This window comes from Coregonus clupeaformis, chromosome 26, assembly GCF_020615455.1.
Source record: "Coregonus clupeaformis isolate EN_2021a chromosome 26, ASM2061545v1, whole genome shotgun sequence".
Classification (NCBI taxonomy): domain Eukaryota; kingdom Metazoa; phylum Chordata; class Actinopteri; order Salmoniformes; family Salmonidae; genus Coregonus; species Coregonus clupeaformis.
In genome coordinates this window covers 45,278,090-45,293,565 of record NC_059217.1, presented here as the reverse complement: position 1 = coordinate 45,293,565, position 15,476 = coordinate 45,278,090, and the positions used below count along the sequence as shown (strand labels likewise).

The 15,476-nt window shown below is 43.6% G+C and overlaps 1 protein-coding gene across 4 annotated transcripts in view; it reads right to left on the bottom strand.

The window, feature by feature from the left end:
* LOC121540745 (anoctamin-5) overlaps positions 1-15,476 on the bottom strand; it is a 114,744-nt gene that overhangs the window by 43,572 nt on the left and 55,696 nt on the right. For all 4 annotated transcript variants that reach the window (XR_005995540.2, XM_045207882.1, XM_045207883.1 and 1 more), the window contains 4 exons: positions 4,683-4,817; positions 3,652-3,757; positions 3,435-3,495; positions 2,728-2,879 (listed from right to left, as the gene is read on the bottom strand). Coding sequence is in view for 3 of the 4 variants with exons in the window: in XM_045207882.1 (XP_045063817.1) it covers positions 2,728-2,879; positions 3,435-3,495; positions 3,652-3,757; positions 4,683-4,817 (454 nt within the window). In the remaining variant the exon portion in view is untranslated. The remainder of the gene's footprint in view (positions 1-2,727; positions 2,880-3,434; positions 3,496-3,651; positions 3,758-4,682; positions 4,818-15,476) is intronic.

Below are 15,476 nucleotides of genomic sequence, written 5' to 3'. Positions count from 1 at the left end.
GAAAATGTGGAGGGTGAAGAGGTGGAGGGTGAAGATGTGGAGGGTGAAGAGGTGGAGGGTGAAGATGTGGAGGGTGAAGGTGTGTAGGGTGAAAATGTGGAGGGTGAAGAGGTGGAGGGTGAAGATGTGGAGGGTGAAGAGGTGGAGGGTGAAGAGGTGGAGGGTGAAGAGGTGGAGGGTGAAGATGTGGAGGGTGAAGAGGTGGAGGGTGAAGGTGTGGAGGGTGAAGATGTGGAGGGTGAAGAGGTGTAGGGTGAAGATGTGGAGGGTGAAGGTGTGGAGGGTGAAGAGGTGGAGGGTGAAGGTGTGGAGGGTGAGGATGTGGAGGGTGAAGAGGTGGAGGGTGAAGGTGTGGAGGGTGAAGAGGTGTAGGGTGAAGGTGTGGAGGGTGAAGGTGTGGAGGGTGAAGAGGTGGAGGGTGAAGGTGTGGAGGGTGAAGTAACAGCCCTCTTTATCCATGTCCTACTTGTCTTTTAACAGTTTGTCTAAGCCTCTAAGTTACTCAACTTGATGAACAACTAAGCTTCATTAGCAATGTTGTTAGTAGCTAAATCCAGACCAACATATGTATCTGCAATATACCGTAGTGCAATAGAAAAACACATTGTATTATTGTATAGCGTTCAACAATGTAACGCACAGAAACAGTATGGTAACACAAGCACCTGTGTGATGCGGTTGAGGCGTCGGATGGTACACTTGATCTCGTACTCCGGCCCTAACCATAACCCCTAACTCTAACCATAACCCCTAACCTCTAACCATAACCCCTAACATCTAACCATAACCCCTAACCATAACCCCTAACTCTAACCATAACCCCTAACCTCTAACCATAACCCCTAACATCTAACCATAACCCCTAACCATAACCCCTAACATCTAACCATAACCCCTAACCATAACCCCTAACTCTAACCATAACCCCTAACCTCTAACCATAACCCGTAACCTCTAACCATAACCCCTAAATCGAACCCTAACCCTAACCTCTAACCATAACCCCTAACTTTAACCATAACCCCTGACCTCTAACCATAATCCCTGACCTCTAACCATAACCCCTAACATCTAACCATAACCCCTAACCTCTAACCATAACCCCTAACATCTAACCATAACCCCTAACATCTAACCATAACCCCTAACATCTAACCATAACCCCTAACCTCTAACCATAACCCCTAACATCTAACCATAACCCCTAACATCTAACCATAACCCCTAACCTCTAACCATAACCCCTAAATCTAACCCTAACCCCTAACCTCTAACCATAACCCCTAACCTCTAACCATAACCCATAAATCTAACCATAACCCCTAACCTCTAACCATAACCCCTAAATCTAACCCTAACCCCTAACCTCTAACCATAACCCCTAACCTCTAACCATAACCCCTAACCTCTAACCATAACCCATAAATCTAACCCTAACCCCTAACCTCTAACCATAACCCATACATCTAACCATAACCCCTAACCTCTAACCATAACCCCTAACTATAACCATAACCCCTAACCTCTAACCATAACCCCTGACCCCTAACCATAACCCCTAACCTCTAACCATAACCCCTAAATCTAACCATAACCCCTAACCTCTAACCATAACCCCTAACCTCTAACCATAACCCCTAAATCTAACCATAACCCCTAACCTCTAACCATAACCCCTAACCTCTAACCATAACCCCTAACCTCTAACCATAACCCCTAAATCTAACCATAACACCTAACCTCTAACCATTACCCCTAACCTCTAGCCATAACCTCTAACCCTAACCCCTAACCTCTAACCATAACCCCTAACCTCTAGCCATAACCCATAAATCTAACCATAACCCCTAACCTCTAACCATAACCTCTAACCTCTAACCATAACCCCTAACCTCTAGCCATAACCCCTAACCTCTAGCCATAACCCCTAACATCTAACCATAACCCCTAACCTCTAGCCATAACCCCTAACCTCTAACCATAACCCCTAACCTCTAGCCATAACCCCTAACCTCTAACCATAACCTCTAACCTCTAACCATAACCCCTAACCTCTAACCATGACCTCTAACCTCTAACCATAACCCCTAACCTCTAGCCATAACCCCTAACCTCTAGCCATAACCCCTAACCATAACCCCTAAATCTAACCATAACCACAACCCCTAACCTCTAACCATAACCCCTAACCTCTAACCATAACCCCTAACCTCTAACCATAACCCCTAACCTCTAACCCCTAACCTCTAACCATAACCCCTAACCTCTAACCATAACCCCTAACCTCTAACCATACCCCTAACTCTAACCATAACCCCTAACCTCTAACCATAACCCCTAACTCTAACCATAACCCCTAACCTCTAACCATAACCCCTAACCTCTAACCATAACCCCTAACCTCTAACCATAACCCCTAACCTCTAGCCATAACCCCTAACCTCTAACCATAACCCCTAACCCTCTAACCATAACCCCTAACCTCTAACCCCTAACCCCTAACCTCTAACCATAACCCCTAACCTCTAACCATAACCCCTAACCCCTAACCATAACCCCTAACCCTCAACCCCTAAACTCCCTAACCCTAACCCCTAACCCCTAACCTCTAACCATAACCCCTAACCCCTAACCTCTAACCCCTAACCCCTAACCACTAACCATAACCCCTAACCCCTAACCTCTAACTCCTAACTCTATACAGGTAAGGGATGGTAACACAAGCACCTGTGTGACGCGGTTGAGGCGTTGGCTGGTACACTTGGTCTCGTACTCCGGTCGCAGCTGGAGCTGCTGCTGCTCTTCCTCAAAGTCCACCAGGTCCCACTCATACTCCAGCCGGGCCTGGCGACGCTTCCAGAACTCCAGGAACAGAGTCACTGCAGAAGGAAGGACAGGAGGAGGAGACATAGTCAGGGCCAAAAAAGACTCCATGGAAAGGCTTGGTAGAACTGAATTTTACTAGCAATAGTTTTAAGCATTGTGTAGATATCCCTCGTCCTTGCAGTGTGTCAGCTATATTCAGTAGGAATTCAACCACATGACTCCCTTTTCATACAGATGAGGCTGGGCACCAGTATGTTTTCTGCTAACATTCCACTTTTCTGCGTCATGTGTTTTTTCGAAAGGGTCGCAGGTTCGAATCCCCGAGCCGACAAGGTGAAACATCTGCCGATGTGCCCTTGAGCAAGGCACTTAACCCTAATTGCTCCTTTAAGTCGCTCTGGATAAGAGTGACTGCTAAATGACTAAAAACATTTTTTACAAAACGTAAACAAGGTCCCGACGTCAGGCTAGAGAAGCTCGGCAGTTATAAAGTACAAAAGTACTCCAAGAGAACGTCTGTTTTCCAGTTGTAGCTATTGGCAGCTGCCACTAGGAGGGGTACTCAGTCTAGTCATGCACAGTTACAGTACTCAGTGCCTGTCACTTACCCCAAATCCCCATGAATATGGCAAAGAACACCGTCCCCACATTGTCAAACATGTGCGATTGCTGAAAGAAGAACAACGTGGGGTAAAGTTCATACACAAAGGAACGTCTTAAAAGCAGAAAAACAAGAGAGGGATCTAAAGTTCCTTAGAGATATGCGTCGACAAAATAAAACACATTTCCAACAACGATTATCTTTAGCATGGATGCACTCCTTACCCAGGACGAGTTACACGTTGTGTTGAGTTTCCAGTAGCCACATGTCTTATCACACAGCGGACACATGATGATGTTGCCTCCGATCTCCTCACTGCAGATTTCTTTACTGGAATAACCAAGAGATTTCAAAACAACGGAAGTGATAGTCTCATGATGTAGGTCTACTGCATCAAAACATATGAGCTGCATTATCAGCCACCTTCACTTAGCTAGAATTATTAGTCTGTCCCAATCGTTGAACGTATCAATCTGACATCCCCGGACAACGTACAAATGTATAATAACTACACTGGATACTGCTTACACCAACTCAGTCCTTTCAGATCAACAGGAGCGCCTAGGGGCTAGGGGATAGGGCTAGGGGCTAGGGGATAGGGGATAGGGGCTAGGGGATAGGGGCTAGGGGCTAGGGGCTAGGGATAGGGGCTAGGGGATAGGGGCTAGGGGCTAGGGGATAGGGGCTACACAACACAAGCGTAGGGGATAGGGACTAGGGCTAGGGGATAGGGCTAGGGATAGGGGCTAGTGGCTAGGGATAGGGGCTAGGGATAGGGGATAGGGGATAGGGGCTAGGGGCTAGGGGATAGGGGCTAGGGGCTAGGGGATAGGGGATAGGGGCTAGGGGATAGGGGCTAGGGGATAGGGGCTAGGGGATAGGGGCTAGGGGATAGGGGCTAGGGGATAGGGGCTAGGGGCTAGGGGACAGGGGCTAGGGATAGGGGATAGGGAGCTAGGGGATAGGGGCTAGGGGCTAGGGCTAGGGATAGGGCTAGGGATAGGGGATAGGGGCTAGGGGCTAGGGGATAGGGGCTAGGGGCTAGTGGCTAGGGGATAGGGGATAGAGGCTAGGGCTAGGGGCTAGGGGATAGGGGCTAGGGGCTAGGGGCTAGGGGATAGGGGATAGGGGATAGGGGCTAGGGGCTAGGGGATAGGGGCTAGGGGATAGGGGGTAGGGGATAGGGGCTAGGGGATAGGGGCTAGGGGCTAGTGCCTAGGGGCTAGGGGTTGAATTGGGATTCAGGGGCCCTCACCTCCAGATGTTGTCATCGAAGGTGAACAATCCATAGAGAAAACAGATCAGGCCTACTACCGCAGCGAAGAACAGCATCTCAGTGTAGAAACCCAGCCAGGCAAAGTAGATCCCAATCTTCTCCCCGTAATACTTCCTGTTATGGGAAATGCAACACAACCAATCAAACATATTCTCCTCATAATACTTCCTGTTATGGGAAATACAACACAACCAATCAAACAACAACAATCAGGTTGTGAACTCCAGGTCAGGTCAGGTCTATCTAGCATCTAAAAATAATGGGCAAATGCAGTTACAGTAAATAACAGCCCCCCCTGTAGCTCAGTTGGTAGACCATGGCGCTTGCAACGCCAGGGTTGTGGGTTTGATTCCCACGGGGGGCCAGTATGAAAATGTATGCACTCACTAACTGTAAGTCGCTCTGGATAAGATCGTCTGCTAAAATGTAAATGACCTGGGCACTGAGGTTCACTTTTAAAGGTGAATTCAGCTTGAGGTGATATCTGCAGAGTTTACAGCAATCAAGATCTCTGGAAATATACTGTTAGGTAAATTGCTTTTTAAATGTCTGTCACTGTGCGTAGGTGGTTAATCTATGTTGGATTAAACAACGGGTGGGTCTAACCCTGAATGCTGATTGGTCAAAACCGCATTCCAGCCGGTGTCTATTCCACAAGTTACCACCGGCTAAATCTACAGTGAGGGAAAAAGGTGTTTGATCCCCTGCTGATTTTGTACGTTTGCCCACTGACAAAGACATGATCAGTCTATAATTTTAATGGTAGGTTTATTTGAACAGTGAGAGACAGAATAACAACAACAAAAATCCAGAAAAATGCATGTAAAACATTTTATAAATTGATTTGCATTTTAATGAGGGAAATAAGTATTTGACCCCTCTGCAAAACATGACTTAGTACTTGGTGGAAAAACCCTTGTTGGCAATCACAGAGGTCAGACGTTTCTTGTAGTTGGCCACCAGGTTTGCACACATCTCAGGAGGGATGTTGTTCCACTCTTCTTTGCAGATCTTCTCCAAGTCATTAAGGTTTCGAGGCTGACGTTTGGCAACTTGAACCTTCAGCTTCCTCCACAGATTTTCTATGGGATTAAGGTCTGGAGACTGGCTAGGCCACTCCAGGACCTTAATGTGCTTCTTCTTGAGCCACTCCTTTGTTGCCTTGGCCGTGTGTTTTGGGTCATTGTCATGCTGGAATACCCATCCACGACCCATTTTCAATGCCCTGGCTGAGGGAAGGAGGTTCTCACACAAGATTTGACGGTACATGGCCCCGTCCATCATCCCTTTGATGCGGTGAAGTTGTCCTGTCCCCTTAGCAGAAAAACACCCCCAAAGCATAATGTTTCCACCTCCATGTTTGACGGTGGGGATGGTGTTCTTGGGGTCATAGGCAGTATTCCTCCTCCTCCAAACACGGCGAGTTGAGTTGATGCCAAAGAGCTCGATTTTGGTCTCATCTGACCACAACACTTTCACCCAGTTCTCCTCTGAATCATTCAGATGTTCATTGGCAAACTTCAGACGGGCCTGTATATGTGCTTTCTTGAGCAGGGGGACCTTGCGGGCGCTGCAGGATTTCAGTCCTTCACGGCGTAGTGTGTTACCAATTGTTTTCTTGGTGACTATGGTCCCAGCTGCCTTGAGATCATTGACAAGATCCTCCCGTGTAGTTCTGGGCTGATTCCTCACCGTTGTCATGATCATTGCAACTCCACGAGGTGAGATCTTGCATGGAGCCCCAGGCCGAGGGAGATTGACAGTTATTTTGTGTTTCTTCCATTTGCGAATAATCGCACCAACTGTTGTTACCTTCTCACCAAGCTGCTTGGCGATGGTCTTGTAGCCCATTCCAGCCTTGTGTAGGTCTACAATCTTGTCCCTGACATCCTTGGAGAGCTCTTTGGTCTTGGCTATGGTGGAGAGTTTGGAATCTGATTGATTGATTGCTTCTGTGGACAGGTGTCTTTTATACAGGTAACAAACTGAGATTAGGAGCACTCCCTTTAAGAGTGTGCTCCTAATCTCAGCTCGTTACCTGTATAAAAGACACCTGGGAGCCAGAAATCTTTCTGATTGAGAGGGGGTCAAATACTTATTTCCCTCATTAAAATGCAAATCAATTTATAACATTTTTTACATGCGTTTTTCTGGATTTTTGTTGTTGTTATTCTGTCTCTCACTGTTCAAATAAACCTACCATTAAAATTATAGACTGATCATTTCTTTGTCAGTGGGCAAACGTACAAAATCAGCAGGGGATCAAATACTTTTTTCCCTCACTGTATGACGTTAAAATGCCTATTTACTCTGTTCCATCTGACTGCCCAATCCACTGTCTCATCAGCCCAGCCAGGCAATTTATAAACTTGATCTCCACTATAAAAAGCATCTAGACATTATCTCACATTTCTTTTAGACTAACATTTAGTTTTCAACAGCGGAGATTTATGTAAACCTTGCTGTCTGTCTCGCCGACATTTGCAACATTGTTTCAATATTCAAATTCGATCTCCAGCTGTCCCATAGTAATGAAAGTGTCGGGAGTTGGGATTAGACAGACAGGCAGCTTTTCTCAGCCATTCGAATCAGTTGGCATCATACTTATGGATATATACAAAGAAATGTCAATTGAAAAAAGGTGCAGTTAGTTTGCGGTCTTTCCAGCTTCAGTTTGAAGTGATTGTCTTAGCTGTGTTGTTGGCTAGCTCCTCTGAACAACAGTGTCCTGACGAGAGAGCACATGTTCTATGCCAGGGTGAAATCACGCCTCATTAGCTCATTGTTATGGATGCATCCAAATAAATGTCACTAGAAAACAGCTTAAACAAACGCAAATGCAGCTACTGTTGTTATTCTGTCTGCACCGTTTGACGTGACTGTAAGTTAGCCGTAGTTGGCTAGCAAGCAAGGGATAAGAACGTTGAATTCCTGTTCTTGTGTCATGTTGTGTTGAGTCATGTTGTGTCGTGTTGTATTGTGTTGTATCATGTTGTGTTGTATCATGTTGTGTTGTGTCATGTTGTGTCGTGTCATGTTGTGTTGTGTCATGTTGTGTTGTGTCATGTTGTGTCATGTTGTGTTGTGTCATGTTGTGTTGTGTCATGTTGTGTTGTGTCATGTCATGTTGTGTCATGTTGTGTCATGTTGTGTTGTATCATGTTGTGTCATGTCATGTGTTGTATCATGTTGTGTTGTGTTGTGTCATGTTGTGTCATGTTGTGTTGTGTCATGTTGTGTTGTGTCATGTTGTGTCGTGTCATGTTGTGTTGTGTCATGTTGTGTCATGTTGTGTTGTGTCATGTCATGTTGTGTCATGTTGTGTCATGTTGTGTTGTGTCATGTTGTGTTGTATCATGTTGTGTCATGTCATGTTGTGTCATGTTGTGTCATGTTGTGTTGTGTCATGTTGTGTTGTGTCATGTCGTGTCATGTTGTGTTGTGTCATGTCATGTTGTGTCATGTTGTGTCATGTTGTGTTGTGTCATGTTGTGTTGTATCATGTTGTGTCATGTCATGTTGTGTCATGTTGTGTCATGTTGTGTTGTGTCATGTTGTGTTGTGTCATGTTGTGTCATGTTGTGTTGTATCATGTTGTGTCATGTCATGTTGTGTCATGTTGTGTTGTGTCATGTTGTGTTGTGTCATGTTGTGTCATGTTGTGTTGTGTCATGTCATGTTGTGTCATGTTGTGTCATGTTGTGTTGTGTCATGTTGTGTTGTATCATGTTGTGTCATGTCATGTTGTGTCATGTTGTGTCATGTTGTGTTGTGTCATGTTGTGTTGTGTCATGTTGTGTCATGTTGTGTCATGTCATGTTGTGTTGTGTCGTGTTGTGTTGTGTCATGTTGTGTCGTGTCGTGTTGTGTCATGTTGTGTTGTGTCATGTTGTGTCATGTTGTGTCATGTCATGTGTTGTGTCATGTTGTGTTGTGTCATGTTGTGTTGTGTTGTGTCATGTTGTGTTGTGTCATGTTGTGTTGTGTTGTGTCATGTTGTGTTGTGTCATGTTGTGTTGTGTCATGTTGTGTCGTGTCATGTTGTGTCGTGTCATGTTGTGTTGTGTCATGTTGTGTTGTGTCATGTTGTGTCATGTTGTGTTGTGTTGTGTCATGTTGTGTCATGTCATGTGTTGTGTCATGTCATGTTGTGTTGTGTCATGTTGTGTCATGTTGTGTTGTGTCGTGTTGTGTCATGTTGTGTCATGTCATGTTGTGTTGTGTCATGTCATGTTGTGTTGTGTCATGTGTTGTATCATGTTGTGTTGTGTCGTGTTGTGTTGTATCATGTTGTGCCATGTCATGTTGTGTTGTGTCATGTTGTGTTGTCATGTTGTGTCATGTTGTGTTGTGTTGTGTCATGTTGTGTTGTGTCATGTCATGTTGTGTTGTGTCATGTTGTGTCATGTCATGTTGTGTCATGTCATGTTGTGTCATGTTGTGTCATGTCGTGTTGTGTTGTATCATGTTGTGTTGTGTCAAGTTGTGTTGTGTTGTGTCATGTTGTGTTGTGTTGTGCCGTGTTGTGTTGTGTTGTGTTGTGTTGTGTCATGTTGTGTTGTGTCATGTTGTGTCATGTTGTGTTGTGTCATGTTGTGTCATGTTGTGTCATGTTGTGTCATGTCATGTTGTGTTGTGTTGTGTTGTGTCATGTCGTGTCATGTTGTGTCATGTTGTGTTGTGTCATGTTGTGTTGTGTCATGTTGTGTTGTGTCATGTTGTGTCATGTTGTGTTGTGTCATGTTGTGTTGTGTTGTGTCATGTTGTGTTGTGTTGTGTCATGTTGTGTTGTGTCATGTTGTGTCATGTTGTGTTGTGTCATGTTGTGTTGTGTTGTGTCATGTTGTGTTGTGTTGTGTTGTGTCATGTTGTGTCATGTTGTGTCATGTTGTGTCATGTCATGTTGTGTTGTGTCATGTTGTGTTGTGTCATGTTGTGTCGTGTCATGTTGTGTCATGTTGTGTTGTGTTGTGTCATGTTGTGTTGTGTCATGTTGTGTTGTGTCATGTTGTGTTGTGTCATGTTGTGTTGTGTTGTGTCATGTTGTGTTGTGTTGTGTTGTGTCATGTTGTGTCATGTTGTGTTGTGTTGTGTCATGTTGTGTTGTGTCATGTTGTGTTGTGTTGTGTCATGTTGTGTCATGTTGTGTCGTGTCATGTTGTGTCATGTTGTGTTGTGTTGTGTCATGTTGTGTTGTGTCATGTTGTGTTGTGTCATGTTGTGTTGTGTTGTGTCATGTTGTGTTGTGTTGTGTTGTGTCATGTTGTGTCATGTTGTGTTGTGTTGTGTTGTGTCATGTTGTGTTGTGTCATGTTGTGTTGTGTTGTGTTGTGTCATGTTGTGTTGTGTTGTGTCATGTTGTGTTGTGTCATGTTGTGTTGTGTTGTGTCATGTTGTGTCATGTTGTGTTGTGTCATGTTGTGTTGTGTCATGTTGTGTTGTGTTGTGTCATGTTGTGTTGTGTCATGTTGTGTTGTGTTGTGTCATGTTGTGTCATGTTGTGTTGTGTCATGTTGTGTTGTGTCATGTTGTGTTGTGTTGTGTCATGTTGTGTCATGTTGTGTTGTGTCATGTTGTGTTGTGTCATGTGTTGTGTTGTGTCATGTTGTGTTGTGTCATGTGTTGTGTTGTGTCATGTTGTGTTGTGTCATGTTGTGTTGTGTCATGTTGTGTTATGTGTTGTGTTGTGTCATGTTGTGTTGTGTCATGTTGTGTTGTGTCATGTTGTGTTGTGTCATGTTGTGTTGTGTCATGTTGTGTTGTGTCATGTTGTGTCATGTGTTGTGTTGTGTCATGTTGTGTTGTGTCATGTGTTGTGTTGTGTCTTGTTGTGTTGTGTCATGTTGTGTTGTGTCATGTTGTGTTGTGTCATGTTGTGTTGTGTCATGTCGTGTTGTGTCGTGTTGTGTCATGTTGTGTTGTGTCATGTTGTGTTGTGTCATGTTGTGTTGTGTCATGTTGTGTTGTGTCATGTTGTGTTGTGTTGTGTCATGTTGTGTTGTGTCGTGTCGTGTTGTGTCATGTTGTGTCATGTGTTGTGTTGTGTCATGTTGTGTCGTGTCATGTTGTGTTATGTCATGTTGTGTTGTGTCATGTTGTGTCATGTTGTGTCGTGTCATGTTGTGTTGTGTCATGTTGTGTTGTGTTGTGTCATGTTGTGTCGTGTCATGTTGTGTTATGTCATGTTGTGTTGTGTCATGTTGTGTTGTGTAATGTCGTATTGTGTCATGTCATGTTGTGTCATGTTGTGTTGTGTTGTGTCATGTTGTGTTGTGTCATGTTGTGTTGTGTTGTGTCATGTTGTGTTGTGTCATGTGTTGTGTTGTGTCATGTTGTGTCATGTTGTGTTGTGTTGTGTCATGTTGTGTTGTGTCATGTCGTGTCGTGTTGTGTTGTGTCGTGTTGTGTCGTGTCGTGTCGTGTCATGTTGTGTCGTGTTGTGTCATGTTGTGTTGTGTCGTGTTGTGTCGTGTCATGTTGTGTTGTGTCATGTTGTGTCATGTTGTGTTGTGTCGTGTTGTGTTGTGTCGTGTTGTGTCGTGTTGTGTCGTGTTGTGTCGTGTCATGTTGTGTTGTGTTGTGTCATGTTGTGTCATGTTGTGTTGTATCATGTTGTGTCGTGTTGTGTTGTATCATGTTGTGTCGTGTTGTGTTGTGTCATGTTGTGTCATGTTGTGTTGTGTCATGTTGTGTCGTGTTGTGTTGTGTCATGTTGTGTTGTATCATGTGTCATGTGTTGTGTCATGTTGTGTTGTGTCATGTTGTGTTGTGTCATGTCATGTTGTGTCATGTTGTGTCATGTTGTGTCATGTCATGTGTTGTGTCGTGTCGTGTCGTGTCATGTTGTGTCGTGTTGTGTTGTGTTGTGTCGTGTCATGTTGTGTTGTGTCATGTTGTGTTGTGTCATGTTGTGTTGTGTCGTGTTGTGTCATGTCATGTGTTGTGTCATGTGTCATGTGTTGTGTCATGTTGTGTTGTGTCATGTTGTGTTGTGTCATGTTGTGTTGTATCATGTGTCATGTGTTGTGTCATGTGTCATGTGTTGTGTCATGTTGTGTAATGTCATGTGTTGTGTCGTGTCGTGTCGTGTCATGTTGTGTCGTGTTGTGTCATGTCATGTTGTGTTGTGTCATGTTGTGTCATGTTGTGTTGTGTCGTGTTGTGTTGTGTCGTGTTGTGTCGTGTTGTGTCGTGTTGTGTCGTGTTGTGTCGTGTTGTGTTGTGTCGTGTCATGTTGTGTTGTGTTGTGTCATGTTGTGTCGTGTTGTATCATGTTGTGTCGTGTTGTGTTGTGTCATGTTGTATCATGTTGTGTCATGTTGTGTTGTGTCATGTTGTGTCGTGTCATGTTGTGTCGTGTCATGTTGTGTTGTGTCATGTTGTGTTGTGTCATGTTGTGTTGTGTCATGTTGTGTCATGTCATGTGTTGTGTCATGTGTCATGTGTTGTGTCATGTTGTGTTGTGTCATGTTGTGTCATGTTGTGTTGTGTTGTGTCATGTTGTGTTGTGTCATGTTGTGTTGTATCATGTTGTGTCATGTCATGTGTTGTGTCATGTGTCATGTGTTGTGTCATGTTGTGTCATGTGTTGTGTCATGTTGTGTCATGTCATGTTGTGTCATGTTGTGTCATGTTGTGTCATGTCATGTGTTGTGTCATGTTGTGTTGTGTCATGTTGTGTCATGTTGTGTTGTATCATGTTGTGTCATGTCATGTTGTGTTGTGTCATGTTGTGTTGTGTCATGTTGTGTCATGTTGTGTTGTATCATGTTGTGTCATGTCATGTTGTGTTGTGTCGTGTTGTGTTGTATCATGTTGTGTCATGTCATGTTGTGTTGTGTCATGGTGTGTTGTCATGTTGTGTTGTGTTGTGTCATGTTGTGTTGTGTCATGTTGTGTTGTGTTGTGTCATGTTGTGTTGTGTCATGTCATGTTGTGTTGTGTCATGTTGTGTCATGTCATGTTGTGTCATGTCATGTTGTGTCATGTTGTGTTGTGTCATGTTGTGTTGTGTCATGTCATGTTGTGTTGTGTCATGTTGTGTTGTGTCATGTCGTGTTGTGTCATGTTGTGTTGTGTCAAGTTGTGTTGTGTTGTGTCATGTTGTGTTGTGTTGTGCCGTGTTGTGTTGTGTTGTGTTGTGTTCTGTTGTGTCATGTTGTGTCATGTTGTGTTGTGTCATGTTGTGTCATGTTGTGTCATGTTGTGTTGTGTTGTGTTGTGTCATGTTGTGTTGTGTTGTGTCATGTTGTGTCATGTTGTGTCGTGTCATGTTGTGTCATGTTGTGTTGTGTTGTGTCATGTTGTGTCATGTTGTGTTGTGTCATGTTGTGTTGTGTCATGTTGTGTCATGTTGTGTTGTGTCATGTTGTGTTGTGTCATGTTGTGTTGTGTCATGTCATGTTGTGTTGTGTCATGTTGTGTCGTGTCATGTTGTGTCATGTTGTGTTGTGTCATGTTGTGTTTTGTCATGTTGTGTTGTGTTGTGTTGTGTCATGTTGTGTTGTGTTGTGTCGTGTCATGTTGTGTTGTGTTGTGTTGTGTCATGTTGTGTTGTGTCATGTTGTGTTGTGTCATGTTGTGTTGTGTCATGTTGTGTCATGTCATGTGTTGTGTCATGTGTCATGTGTTGTGTCATGTTGTGTTGTGTCATGTTGTGTCATGTTGTGTTGTGTTGTGTCATGTTGTGTTGTGTCATGTTGTGTCGTGTCATGTTGTGTCGTGTCATGTTGTGTTGTGTCATGTTGTGTTGTGTCATGTTGTGTTGTGTCATGTTGTGTCATGTCATGTGTTGTGTCATGTGTCATGTGTTGTGTCATGTTGTGTTGTGTCATGTTGTGTCATGTTGTGTTGTGTTGTGTCATGTTGTGTTGTGTCATGTTGTGTTGTATCATGTTGTGTCATGTCATGTGTTGTGTCATGTGTCATGTGTTGTGTCATGTTGTGTCATGTGTTGTGTCATGTTGTGTCATGTCATGTTGTGTCATGTTGTGTCATGTTGTGTCATGTCATGTGTTGTGTCATGTTGTGTTGTGTCATGTTGTGTCATGTTGTGTTGTATCATGTTGTGTCATGTCATGTTGTGTTGTGTCATGTTGTGTTGTGTCATGTTGTGTCATGTTGTGTTGTATCATGTTGTGTCATGTCATGTTGTGTTGTGTCGTGTTGTGTTGTATCATGTTGTGTCATGTCATGTTGTGTTGTGTCATGGTGTGTTGTCATGTTGTGTTGTGTTGTGTCATGTTGTGTTGTGTCATGTTGTGTTGTGTTGTGTCATGTTGTGTTGTGTCATGTCATGTTGTGTTGTGTCATGTTGTGTCATGTCATGTTGTGTCATGTCATGTTGTGTCATGTTGTGTTGTGTCATGTTGTGTTGTGTCATGTCATGTTGTGTTGTGTCATGTTGTGTTGTGTCATGTCGTGTTGTGTCATGTTGTGTTGTGTCAAGTTGTGTTGTGTTGTGTCATGTTGTGTTGTGTTGTGCCGTGTTGTGTTGTGTTGTGTTGTGTTCTGTTGTGTCATGTTGTGTCATGTTGTGTTGTGTCATGTTGTGTCATGTTGTGTCATGTTGTGTTGTGTTGTGTTGTGTCATGTTGTGTTGTGTTGTGTCATGTTGTGTCATGTTGTGTCGTGTCATGTTGTGTCATGTTGTGTTGTGTTGTGTCATGTTGTGTCATGTTGTGTTGTGTCATGTTGTGTTGTGTCATGTTGTGTCATGTTGTGTTGTGTCATGTTGTGTTGTGTCATGTTGTGTTGTGTCATGTCATGTTGTGTTGTGTCATGTTGTGTTGTGTCATGTTGTGTCATGTTGTGTTGTGTCATGTTGTGTTTTGTCATGTTGTGTTGTGTTGTGTTGTGTCATGTTGTGTTGTGTTGTGTCGTGTCATGTTGTGTTGTGTTGTGTTGTGTCATGTTGTGTTGTGTCATGTTGTGTCATGTTGTGTTGTGTCATGTTGTGTTGTGTCATGTTGTGTTGTGTTGTGTTGTGTCATGTTGTGTCATGTTGTGTTGTGTCATGTTGTGTCATGTTGTGTTGTGTCATGTTGTGTTGTGTCATGTTGTGTTGTGTCATGTTGTGTTGTGTCATGTTGTGTTGTGTTGTGTCATGTTGTGTCATGTTGTGTTGTGTCATGTTGTGTCATGTTGTGTTGTGTCATGTTGTGTTGTGTCATGTTGTGTTGTGTTGTGTTGTGTTGTGTCATGTTGTGTTGTGTCGTGTTGTGTCATGTTGTGTTGTGTTGTGTTGTGTCATGTTGTGTTGTGTTGTGTTGTGTCATGTTGTGTCATGTTGTGTTGTGTCATGTTGTGTCATGTTGTGTCGTGTCATGTTGTGTTGTGTCATGTTGTGTTGTGTTGTGTCATGTTGTGTTGTGTCATGTTGTGTTGTGTTGTGTCATGTTGTGTTGTGTCATGTTGTGTTGTGTCATGTTGTGTTGTGTTGTGTCATGTTGTGTTGTGTCATGTTGTGTTGTGTTGTGTCATGTTGTGTTGTGTCATGTTGTGTTGTGTCATGTTGTGTCATGTTGTGTTGTGTCATGTTGTGTTGTGTCATGTTGTGTTGTGTCATGTTGTGTTGTGTCATGTTGTGTTGTGTCATGTTGTGTTGTGTTGTGTTGTGTCATGTTGTGTTGTGTTGTGTCATGTTGTGTTGTGTCATGTTGTGTTGTGTTGTGTCATGTTGTGTCATGTTGTGTTGTGTTGTGTCGTGTTGTGTCATGTTGTGTTGTGTCATGTTGTGTCATGTTGTGTCATGTTGTGTTGTGTCATGTTGTG